The 13,401-nt window shown below is 38.8% G+C and overlaps 1 protein-coding gene across 7 annotated transcripts in view; it reads left to right on the forward strand.

Annotated features, from left to right (window-relative positions):
• Stim (stromal interaction molecule) overlaps positions 1-13,401 on the forward strand; it is a 37,669-nt gene that overhangs the window by 5,820 nt on the left and 18,448 nt on the right. For 5 of the 7 annotated variants that reach the window (XM_022831729.2, XM_022831726.2, XM_022831727.2 and 2 more), the window contains exon 2: positions 11,212-11,289. In XM_022831729.2, the coding sequence (XP_022687464.1) occupies positions 11,212-11,289 (78 nt within the window). Of the gene's footprint in view, positions 1-1,534; positions 1,554-5,466; positions 5,486-11,211; positions 11,290-13,401 lie in introns of those variants that run through there. The other 2 variants (XM_022831732.1, XM_022831731.1) reach the window with 2 other exon arrangements.

Consider the following 13,401-nt stretch of genomic DNA (forward strand, 5'->3'; position numbering starts at 1 on the left):
TAACAACTAGGGCAACATATCTAAGTTACTCGCCTGTTGTGGAAAGCTGATAATCCGTTTTCAGATAACCAATTTCTGCCTGGCAGCCTAAAAATGTAATGATATTTGTATTCTTAATCCACGTCGACACCATATTTGTTTTTAAAAGCTGTAATCGTTGCCAACGTGATGGATTGATTAGAACAAAGGCCCCAATTTTCTCTTTTTAACAGTAAAAATTACTTTGAAGAAAACAGCCGTTGATTTTGTGTTGAAATAATGAGACACGAAAGCTTTACGACATAGCAACATAAAAGGGAATCTGATCTAAGCAGTTGGGAGCCAGTGGCAAAGGGGCGAAAAAATAGAGCAAACGACTATTAATGTTGGCACCGGCTTATCAGGGGTATTTATTCAAGATGCGTATCAAAGATATAAATATCTATAAATATTCCTATAAATAGGAATTTGAAATTTCTTTAAGTTAATTTTCAGGTAAATTAATCTACTTTTATTGGTTATACCACTGAACTTAGTCCTCAATGCTCAGTTAGCATTACGAAGTTAGCATTGACCCCTACGAATCGTGGTACTAATAAAAAAGCGAGCAGTTACTTTTAAGCTAGTTTTTAATAACTTCGGGCAGCTGAGTGATAATTTAGCTCAAACGTCTATGCCCAATCAGACAGAAGAATATAAATTTATTCTACAAATGAAGTGTTTATGAGAATGTATAAGCATTCCCATATTTTTCATTTTTTCCACTTGTTACCTATGGTTAAAGGAATCTTGCGCTTACTGGTCTTGTCTCGATAATTATATTTCTTTGACATAGCATGCACGAACAAATGAAAGACTCCCCAATTCTGTCCTGGATTACTATCTTAAAAAAATGTTTACCCAAAAAGAGTCTCCAAAAATTTTGACTTGAGCTTTTCTCTGGGAGTGTCTTTGAAACACCACCTAATCGAGAAATTTAACGAACACGATCTGTTCCTTTATACTCAGTCAAAAATATTCCGTTACAGAGTGACATTATGTGCAGGTTTATTGGCTAGAACGTAACTTAATCAGCTCATTACGCAACATCATACACGATTGTCCAGAATACATATTCCTCTTATGTGTCTTGTAATTCCACAAGTGAATCTCAATGATTGCACCTTTGATGTTCTACGAATCTTCATGAACCCCTTTCTTTCTCGAAGAGAAAGCTTGCACCGATTATCACCAATATACTCTAAAACAGATACTTGGCTCCTCCTTTATCATTATTATCATTGTATGCGTTGCTTTCATCGGGGCGGGGGGGGGGGGGGAATGCGGCGGTGTCGGTGTCACCTCCGTTTAGTCCAGTTGGTCTAGTAACATCGCACCGTTTGTGGCCATTGCGCATAAGTTGATATTAATATAAATGCTCTGGTCGCATTGCGTTTTGTTGGACAGTGCTTATGGCACTGTGAACATCTACATGCGCTCCAGTTACTTCACGTGGGCTGACATGGATCAAGCCTCGTGATTCGCAATTGTTTCAGCTGCGAAGCAGGAGCGGCAGAAGTACTTCCAACAAGCAAGTAAGTTACCTATGATTTGTCGTTTGCCAGTTATGTGGCTGCAGCTGGTACTTGGTAATCGCTTGAGAAGAGAAGCTCCTTGGACGAAATCGGCCAAGATATTGCTTGTGAATGTCGTTTATGTAGGAAGAGTCGCAGCCGTTCTTTCGCCACTTAAATCATCGCGGTAACAATGAGTCCAGCTTGACCAATGCTCTAACTGTGTTCGATGCAAGTAAGCGAACAGTGACGAAAGCAGTTGTTGCCAAGACTCGGCAGAACTCCTCTAATTGGCTTCTGCTTTTATGTTGAGACTTGGATTTAGCGAATGAGGGGTCGCAATAGTGCGGATGCTGGCTACTTGAAATGAGGCAGACGTATGTTGCATTGAGCGTTGGTTGATGATCTCACGTGGGAGAAAACATCTGATGTCCAAACATCGCCGCCATTATCGGCTCATTGGTTATGTTATATTTAATAACGTCGTAGTTGTGAGTACGAGATGCTCTTTACCAGAAGCTAGTGGAATTGTGTTTTGGCTAAGTGGCAATCGCGCCCGGGTGACACGTTGTACCCTGATCAGACTTCATTTGCATAAAGTGCGAGTCCTCACACCTAGATTTTTATACTACTGTTTCCGTAGTTAACATGCAGCGGTTTCTTGTTGGCAATGCATCTATACGAAAACGATAGTTCAGAAACAGCAATGGGATATAAGGTCGTTTGGTAATCTGCTAGTAATACAGCTCTAATCTGAGTCACGTATTGTGCGATTGAGGGTGTATATGTGTGGAACAAGGTAGTGCTCTTAGCGGTGAATATCGTTCTTAATACAGTGTATGAAGTGAGATCGGTTGAGTTCGATAGAGTAACTTAGCGTATATTGATGTACTTCCGTACACGGGCTACTAATATTATCTGTATGTGCATAATGTCATCTTTAGAATGACCTAATGCTGTCGCAGATGGCAAGACATTGTAGAAAAGCTGCGACTGGCTTGCGGATGTCGTACCAAAGGATCCACATGTTAGTATTCGCCTAATACAATCGTATGGGATAGTATAAGGCTACATAGTGAGTTTAGGTGGCACAAACGCATCGACGTGTATGGTCAGGTAGTTCATAAGTAAAGAGATTGTTGATTTGCGATTGATTTGGTGGGGTTGAACCTTTAGCTTGGTTTAAATTGTGGTGTATGTTTGCCTACTTAATTTAGGGACATGTAGAAAAGAAATTCAGATTTGAAGTTGAGCGTCGACACACTTTCTTTTGTGCTGGTAGGATTCAACCGCGAAACAGAAACCGGCAATATTGGTCACAAAAATCGGAAGATGAATTAATTTATCTAGATTGATCCCTGAAAAAATTGTGATGACAATGGCAGACGTTAAGCAACCATAACACGCTGAAGTAACAAACTTTTTTTACGAAATGTTTTAATAACGATCAGCCCTGAATTATAAATATTTGTTGCTGTTGGATATATACGCATTGATCATCTTTGTCCTACGAGACAACAGAGTTCGACTTAATCATATAAATATGATAACAATCTGTAGGTAACAACAGCGTCAGGATTGCTTGACTTCAGAACCCTGCTCGAAAAGGCATTCCTATTTGGATCGATGTGCTAACTAAGCATCGCCTGTTTTAAGGTAAGGTAATATCTGTCCTCACGTTTTCTTCTTATGGCTTTATCAATTGTCACATTTAAACGATTATCTACGGCCGGTGTAGTTATGAAAAACACTAAGAAAGATCTGAACATATGCCTGGCTTTCGGTTAAGTGGTGTGCAGTCAGGATGAAAGCAGCAGTATGGTCGTTCATCGCGCGTATTGGCTGCGAATGTTGTTTGATCCAAGCTAATATGCGTTTCAAAGCTTTGCTTATACAATCCGCTGTTGTTAATTGGTATAATTATTGTTTCCATCTATCGTCCCTAGCTCTGCACGGTTATGTCAAGGTGGATGGACGAGTTTGACGACTTTTGTCCACTCCGACAGTTTGTCTAATGACCGGGCTCTGAAAAGTTCTGATCCGTTCTGATCACTACCATGTGGGTCGATATTCCGATTGCTGCGATTTACCGCGATTGAGCTCCAGATCGAATGGAAGCAATCACAGAGTCTGAAAGAATGGCTATCTGATAGCATTCCCTCATGCGTGAGGAACACGAAATACACATACGCAGTTCCTAGCAGTCTATTAGTTACAACATTTCCTTGAACGTTCGCAGGCGTAAAATGTCGTGGTCCGCGTTGAGTTTCATCCCACTTTCGACGATGATAGAATTAGATAAATACCCAGGTGCGGCAATCAGCAACTAATGCAAAAAAAAATAGCTCGTCGGTGTCATCACTATTTATCATTGTTACAGTCTAACCGTAGCATCAGCAACAATAGGTGTTGTAACAATAAGCATGCTGATAATTATGATTTTTATTAGTCATCAGCGTAATCATTATAACATTTATTTTAATGGTAACTCAATGAGAGGGACTCAATAATATATAAAACGCTATGGCTAGAATTTTTGCTGATCTGTTGGTGAAGCTGAGTTTGTCAAAACTCAAAAGATAACTATCATGTTTTTCTTATCATGAATTATGGTTGTTTCGTTAAGAAGTAGAACGGAAAGTTTAAACGAAATTGAGAAGATTTTTTATGTCAGTTTAGTTGTTTGCCGTCCAATTGGCGATTGCGCCGCGTTGTTATACGCATATAAATCTGCTTTTTAAATTTATCCTGTGTTGTTAAATATTCTGATAACTCCGATATCATGAATACCGCCGTTAGCCGTAAGCGCTTTAATCGTGTTTTCTATTTTATGTAAATGTATAGCATGAGTATTAGTCAATGCCAATGCATATTAACCGAAGACCATTATGCAACATTTACTACAATCAAGTAAGCCAACAAAAACATTTTTCTTGGTGGCTAGGCTCGTTTTTTTATATCTATTTAAGGACACTAAGGACACTGCTATTAGTAGCCAACATTATATGTAGATAAATATATCATTCCATTTTATTATGAGTGGCATCTGTACTAAAAACAAAAACTCTGAATAAAGACATAATTAGTACATATAAGCCTACCTTTTTTCTTTTCTAGACTGCTCGAAGCCGGAAATATGCTACCGTTCAGGCTTGAGCAATCAGCGGAAACGACACCAACGTTCTTTTATTTTGATATGTACACGCTTGTTCGTATCCATGCGCATGTCCTGTAACTTTTTCGTGGTGTTTATGGTTTGATGCTTCATTCACACTGCATCCAGGCTACTCGTTGGATTACTGATTGTTTAACACCGATGTCGCTTTATATAATAGTGGTTGCGCCGCATTCGTTTGTATTTTCTCGGCGATTTCTTCTTTGACTACAAATACTATGTTTTCAAGTGCTAATGTCAAATGCTTAATAGACTCATATGACATATCTACATATGCTTCTATGTACACTTCGATTCGGGGTGTTTATGATTGCTTGCTTCACTCGTGGTTTAGCCTAAGTCGCTTGAGGATGACCATTCGCGCTCTATCAACGTCGAACGAAGCGCGAAGATAAGGTTGCCTGAAGATGTCGCATCGTCGAAGGGCAACACGCGCCGTACGAATCGTACGTGTACGAACCGATAATATGCGTTTGGTGTTGCAGGATACAAGCCTTCTTTCCTTAGTGCGCTGGCTGATGAGGGTCTTAGAAAGTAATTTCATTTTCGAGCTCGTTGGCTGGACCTCATTTGTTCGTTCTCCGAGCGCTGAGACAGTGCTTTGCTTATAGGGCCTTTCTGCGAGGCAGGATGCAAGAGCATCTAGGTTCGATATGTCAGAGCATAAACCCTGTTTGTCAAAGGAGGCGATATTTTCCGTTTTGATAGGAAAAAGGCCCGCAGTTAATTGTTGAACTGTCTCCCAAGTGAGTCATTACGGAACAAGCTAGGATTACCGGTAAGCGTCATTTTACTAACAATAAGCTTCAGGCATGGCGCGGTCCTTCGGTAATACTATGGTGAGTGTTCTTACCTCGGAGTCTGTTGTTGTGGCGACCACCTGCGGTTGCTTAAAACGGGAGTTCTATTCTTACGGGAAGAGGATAGACGTGTTTGCCAGCGTCAAATTGGTGCACGCGATATACTGAGTATTCATCAAGGATATTAGCATGCACACACTTAAGGACTATTAAATGTAGATGTCAAATATCTATACGATGCCAAGTTGTTCCTGCCGGGTATGATGCGAGTAGGTTAGTTTTAGCGTTTTTGCTGTTGAAATTATATTCCCACATAGAATAAATATATGTCCGTCGCCTGTTAACTAAAAGGAGAGTCACATTATATTTGCATGGTCCAACAGCGGTGAAGCAGGCTTGCGTTACTTGCGAAGGCCGGCTCGCCGTGAAAATAATCGGTGCCCGTCTACCGATAGACAAATTTGCCCTGCGGTATAACGATTTAGTGTGCATGACCTCGACGGTGCCTGTACAAAAGAACTGTTGCCTTTACCCGACAGTTACAGCAAAAAGGATAACCGGGAAGTCCCTTGTAAACCTTTTTATTGGATTTATTATATCACCAGAAATTTCTTATGCTGCCAATATGATTATTTTTTTTATAATAAACAATTATATGTGAGTCATTTGCTAGTTTTGGCTAGTTGTGCCCAGGTATCTGCTGCCTATGTGCATAGACGACATGAATAGGTGTACGTATGTTATCCTCCTCATGTTTGACGCGTCTTAGTTAACTAACTAATTGGGCTTCTTAAGAATGTTATATAGCTTATGTTCGGTAAAACCTTGCTGCACGTAGATAAACAAAAGCGAACTTCATCGATAAATACCGACTGTAAAACGCGCTACTGTAAACGTATCGTTATTAGCAACGACTGCCTTGGGTCACAGATCAATAATGGAAATGCAAAGTAAAGCCATTATATTAAATAGTGAGCTGTTAAGTTGGCTTTGCCGCTTATTCAGAACCTCTTATAATGTATCACGGTTGTTGTCTAAAATCGACTCAAGCTTTTAACCGATGTGGGCATCTCCTAGCAGCTAGCATTCCTCGACAGTACCTCTAGGTCGAGCTCAAGCGGTCGTTCACTCCCGGTCTTGACACTTTTTTCACAAACCAACGTTCGATTTTTTTCGTCCACTGCAGAAATTCTTTTCAATGCTTCACGTTGAGTCTGATCTCAGAGAAATATGAAGTATAACAAAACAGGGTCGAAAATGCACCTTTCTCCAGTATTATGCGAAAAAAACAGGGCTCTTTTCTTAGTCAAAACACACGCTTTTAGAAAAGACCAAAAGTTTTAAAATAACGATGCACGCAAAGGAGATAATTAAGATGAAAAAGAAATATTTTGAACAACATAAACACGCGATGACTTAGAGTCCAAACCAATACTTACTTCTAAGATAGAATGGGACATATTTGCTTTTCGTGTTTGCTTACTTTCTACCAGCCGTTCGATGTTTTCTTTAATGGCAATGAGCGCATTCTACACTGCGTTTCTGCAGTGCATTCCTTTATGACAGAAGTTAGTCTTCCTGACCACGACATCGCTCAATTCCCATGTGACGTCGTTGTTTGTAGGCGTCTTAGCTCTATCAACTAGTCTTTGAAGGCCAGATTAATCATCTGTTTACTGCTTATACTTCCCACAAGTTAGCAGTGGGTAAGAAATAAGCTTATCTATCAGCAAACTCTAAAGTCGAATAGGCTGTTCGATACATAAAATGAATAAGTGTAAATTCACTAAAAAAGATTAAAAAAAATAGTGTAATCTTCGAAGTTTTAATGATTCTACACTATCAAACTTACAAGTCACGTGTAGATGAACCTATTTAAAGTGCTCAACGGCGTGTGCCTTGACGTGAAGTTGCCAAACACACATGCCATATTGAGGGCTGGATATGCGGGACGTACGCGATTTTTTTATTAACGTAATAGCAATAACAGCAATATGCTTCAAGCTCATACGCTAACGTAATACATTAAATAAATGTTTCTATGTGATCTTTATCAACTATGAAACACCTATAATATATATTCGTTTTCGAGATGTCTGTTCACAATGTTGGCCAACAGATGTATCAACGATATTGAGAAAAATAACATTAGTATATTATTGTGAGCCTTTCTTTTATCTTATTTCGAACGGCATAGAATTATCAGCGTTACTATTAAAGTATGCCAGCTCGGATAGTTAAAACTGTTAGAAAACTGTGTCTGCTTATTTCCGCATAGGAATTTTTGAATCGATCGATGATCGAAGGCCATGCCTGCTCCACCGTACGTGTGTGCATCCCTAGAAACGTTCACAATTAAAGAGGGCAAGATTATACCGCGATTTCGATCTGATTCTTGTGGCATTTCAGTATGTAAATGATGACCCGTAGAATTAAAGCGTCCGACATCTGAGAGCAAACTCAGTGAATGCGACGATAGAAATTTAACGAGCGAAATAGAAAAAAAAAAAGTCTTTGGCGCTCGGCTGTTTAGTTTGATAGTGGCTTGAGAGTGCTTAGCTATATTAATTTTTTTACTTTAATTTAACACCTTCATAGCAATGAACGAAGCTTCCTCGATACTAGAATTTCTAGGACAAAAAGACACGCGTCTCACTGATTCCACACGATTACTGTATTGATCAACAGATATTATCACTGTCATTTTACGTTTCTTCCTAATCACTCCAGTTTGTTTGTCGCGTCGTAGCATATAGCTTGGCGATTAAACGCGCAGCCTTCCAAGGTGGATTTGATCGCCAATATATATATATATATGATGGATAGTTGCACGACATAAATTTGATTAACCACCCACTCGTTCAGCCAGGTCAGGAGGTGTCTCATGTTTTTCGCCATAACAGCCCCTGATATTCGCTTACTATCTCCGCGCAGTTATAAGGTTTTTTTCGTAGAGAGACGTATTTGGCGTTGTTTCCTTGTTTGGTCTGCATCTGTATCTTTGTTCAGCACTGCGCTGGACAGCGTCAAAGCATTGCGTACGGCTGTTTAATACGATAAGCCAACTTATTTTGATGTGCGACATAAATAATACGAAAGATGAGCTGACACCGATAGTGTTAAGGATTCACTGCGTCAGTTTTTGTTTTGTTTATTGATGAGCTTTCACTAGTACTGCATGGTGTAACATACGTCAACGGGCAAATATGTTGGGTCGTATCTAGAAAGACGTTTGAACAGGTTTTTAGTTCAGGTAGAGCTGTTAATACAGCTCAGTTCAGGTCGGTTTGGGTAACTGCGTTTATAGCTCAGGATTACTGCTATTATGATAGCATATACTAACCTATTTCTCTCAGACGGCGTCGCCGTTTGCAGCTTTTTACACACAGGTGAAGCCTGCTGTTGCTTATACTTAGTATAAATATTATTAGTCAGTAAGATTATAGTAGTTACAGAGGAACGCAGAAACGCCCCTTCAGCTGAATCTTCTCCGGAATCTGTCCGCCGTTCAGCTCCGGCTGGATGACCCATCAATGTGCAATATTGCAGTGTTCAAAGACTCCACAGAGGAGTTAACCCGTCTAAGGGGAGGATTATGGCCATTGTGCACGCGAAAGAGAGTCACACGGACATGTAATTATATATGGCGTACATCGTTCGTGTTTAAAAATGCGATGACTAGTAGTAGAGTATCGCTGATAATGAAGTACTATTTTTGCTTTAGTTTTGTGCTACAAACTGTCGTCGGTTGCCTGCGTCGTTGCAGACACGTTTGCCGTAGTTAGCTCACCTTTCATATCAGTTATTACAGCTTCCTTTTAGTTTGTTGGTGAACGAACGAAGGTTCGAAAAAGGAAGCATTTGTTTCTTCTTAATGACATATCTATCCTGATCCTTTTCAATTGTGTTTCCAAAATTTTTGCTGTGCCGCGACATTACAATGGAACAGACATCGAAACTTTCTAGTAGAAGGCCAGATGCTAATGACGATGACAGTGAAATTTCTAGCTTTATTTAGTTGAAGCGTAGCGGTCGAGTTGCCGATAAAGTACCAAACAACGGCAGGTTTTGGCCTATATTCTAATTTGTCTATATTCTAACCTTAGGCCACTGTATAGAGTAAACAGCTATCTAGTAAGATTAAATAGGAGAGGGCAAAAAATCCACTAAGAAATAACGCGCTGGTAGAGGTACATGCTCGTTCGTATTCTGATTGTTGAATAGAGGCGTTTTATTAGCTTTTATAATCCATAACCCTTTCGAAAATGGACGCGACGGGATTTTTAAAACTAGTTAAATATTTTTTTGTTTTGGGAGCGCTTTGCTAATAATCAATTTGAAGAATTATAACATAGTTGGAAAAGTTATTTAAAAGAATATCAAACAGTTTGGTTGACTTCTTGAAGCTTCCTACAAAAGGGACATACGATGCAGAAATGTTTAAGTTTTTCGTGGTTTCGTATCTAGCATAAAAGAATCCGCATTTGCATGATAATTGATGATAAACAACTTATTAGGATTAATAATATTTTTTTGCGGTATTTTTTCAACGGATGTGGTTGAGTAATTTTCATGGCACTCTCAAGGTACAAGAGATTTTTGATAAAATATATAAAATCTTCATATACTAGATTTCAAAGCTTCGATAAGTTTGCTCATGGCCGCTGCCAATGTAACAGCCAGACTGAGTTGATTTTCCTAATACAGTATATACAAAAGACGAAACGAATAGCAGCCAAACAAGTCTTTAGGTTCATCATTACGTAAAAACCTTAATCATACGCATATGAATACATACATGAATGAGTCTCTGATGTATGAGGCTCATATAAATGTAGTTTTCGCATGTCGCTAGCTATTCAATTCTAAATTAAATGTTTTTTTTTTAGTTATTCAAATTGTACGGAGAAGATAGATTGTCGTTTATCTGTAATGATCTAAATTGTATTCATGCAACCGCTGCATCGTATTCGACGGTTTGCAAATGATGAAAATATCCTACACGCATGTCGTGTCGTGCTTTGGTGTGTCTTCCTGTCTTCATGACGATCGATAATGGTTTATCCTATAGCGTCGATAAGAAAATTTAGTTAATTGACTGATCACAAATTGAGTACTCTGATATTTTTGTCTGTATGACAAAGTTTGGTGTTTTCTAAGACATAGGTTTCCGTTTGCTTGCATTCCCTCCCGTTTTACGTGGATTTCGTCTCTCCAAAACGCCGTGTCGCGTGGGGTCTCCAAGTAAATGGGCGAGGAACTGACCACATTACAAACATGTCGTAATGTTGTACATTCATCCTCGTGTTTGGCATGAGTCTCAACATGCTTGTCCGTTGCTTTTAAATATATTTTTATGAAAATTTGCTTTTTTGTTTAATCGTGTCTGTTCACCACTGGTCTCATTAATTCGCGTCATATACTCGATATTATGTAGGGAGGTTTCACCACCTTGTAATGGTCAGGTAGGAGTCAGGGATTTTCATTTGCTTTGTCAGCTCTATCGTCAAAATCGACCGGATTAAATAGTAACCTGTCTATTATTCGTAGGGTGAGATAAGGATACATTCATGATCTCTGCGACCAAATTCATCTTTTCCGGAAACAAAACTAGGTTATTATATGCGTGCTTCTGATGTTTGTATGCTGACTATATTGTAAACTGTTTTTTGTTGTTGTTGCTATTGTTTTTGTCCAATTTCAGATGTGGAGTCTTCATCTGTAGTTCGTCTCTCGGAAGTGGCGTCCTATGACACGGACAGACGTTCTCCAGCAACAGCAAGTACGTTCGATAACACCATTATTTTTCCATGCGCGTTCAATTATAGACCCGAAATTAAATTGGATTAATAGACTAGCACGTATAGATCTGCTCATATGGAAGGGGTGCCGTATTCGGATCTGGTTGCTTCATGCCATACACGTATGAAATTCGCTCGTATTTTACCACGTCTAGTATGGGCGACATTAGAATTAAACATGTTACATTATTATTATTATTATATTTACGTCTGGTTTATTTCCATTTAACTGTTACCTTTTACTACTATTTTTTTAAGGTTTAACTGCGTTTTCTAGCTAATCAAAGTATGGGCTTATTGAGAAATTCTGAAAAAACAAGTCATTCTTAATCACAATTCACCTGGCAACGTGGCGTGACGCAAATTTTACTTCTTTACGTCACAATAATCCCCGAAGTTAGGCATAAGCTCAAATAAAGATGTTCACTGGGAATAGAAAACATTTAGGATATGTTTCAAGTTACACAAGCTGTCCTTTTGCTTTCAATTTAAACTAAAACGGTGCGTGCGAACAAGTTCTATCGCTAAAATGTTAGTTAGTCAAGGGCCGTAGTGCAATAGTAATAAATATGATAATTTAAGGAAGTTTACGCCATCAGATTGGGAAAGACTCGAAGTAATGTTCTAACGCTTAGATATACTTAGATGCATAGGCAAGTTCTTTCGGTAAAAACGCGTGTTGGGTGGACACGTTCAATTTGGTCTGATCGATTCCACGTTAGCTCATTTCTAACTCCGTAAGTTAACGCTTTGTGAGGGAAAACCATTAACAGTAAAGAGCTACGGTTTTGTCAGAAGGACACGAGATCATTCTGCTAGTGACCTGTCAACATGTATGTATTAATAATTATACAGTCGCAGTATGTGTTGCTCAGGACGTATTGACCTGAAACTATTTAATCACGCACACAGTTGAGTGTGACATAGTTGACAATGAATAATTACTCGGCACGGAACAAAAGTTAACTGGAGAAGTTACTTATATTTTTGGTTGTACACGAGTAATCAAGGTTCGAGGCCTGCTGTTGAGTGCCTGCGCCTGCAGCAGCCGTAATTGCAGTGAGCGATTTCCTCGTAGTTAAAATGTCTAATGCTGTATCTAGGCGATACAAATTTTTATCACCCTAATATTCGGTATAGTCAATGGGCTGCTGATTAACTGTCGAATGCTTCGTTGCATTTAAGATCGCTACTTTTTTCGAAATAAACAAATTAGGTTAACGTATTAGCTTTATATGCTTCTAGTCGCTAGTTGTTTCGAAGACCGTATAAGGCTTAGCATACATAGTTTCTCAAAAAGCTCTTAGGACGCAGTAGTGTCAGTTCCCTGCACGTTTACGTAGGCGGGGCACACAAGTTATTTTCTATTAAAATCGTAATAGTTTAATATTAAAAGCTATAACTTTTATTCGGTATCATCATTTGCTGAAATATGGGGTTTCTTCCGTTCAGCTCAAACGCAGATTGTAGCCGACGTAGGGCCGAGTATATACTACAGTAAAATGAATGACATGCACCTATCATTTAGGTGAGTAAAGATTTTCAGTAGCTTTTACAACTCATAAAAGTTACTTCATCAAACAGTTCCCTATGCGTTAAGACCGTAAAAATATATATATATCTATATAGATATATATTGAGCACCCCAAACCAATACATTATCCGCTACGATTTTCGTTAAAAATAGCCGTGGTAAATGTTATTGTCTAATACTTTCAATGATTAAATTAACTAATCTTGAGGGCAAATGTTATGATGATCTTTATTTCTCGGGATGTACCTCACTTGAACAGAGCTTCTAGGCACTGTAAAACAACTACGAAAACTGGTCGAGAAATGTTGACAGTTTTTAAACAAAACGGTATTAGAAAATCAGATGTGGTAAATATTTAAATCAACTATTAGCTAATTAAGTGCCATCAGAGAATAATAAATTTTAAAGCAAAAATACTATTTAGATCAATGTTCTATGATTCAGTTTCTATTTCTGAAAGGTGAGAGTCCTGGTGGAACATATCAGACGCCGGTAAAAACAGTTAACCAAGAAATTTGAAACAAATACGAATGACAAGTACATGCCGTCTGACAGCGCT

This window comes from Varroa jacobsoni, unplaced genomic scaffold (assembly GCF_002532875.2).
Source record: "Varroa jacobsoni isolate VJ856 unplaced genomic scaffold, vjacob_1.0 scaffold_349, whole genome shotgun sequence".
NCBI classification, from domain to species: domain Eukaryota; kingdom Metazoa; phylum Arthropoda; class Arachnida; order Mesostigmata; family Varroidae; genus Varroa; species Varroa jacobsoni.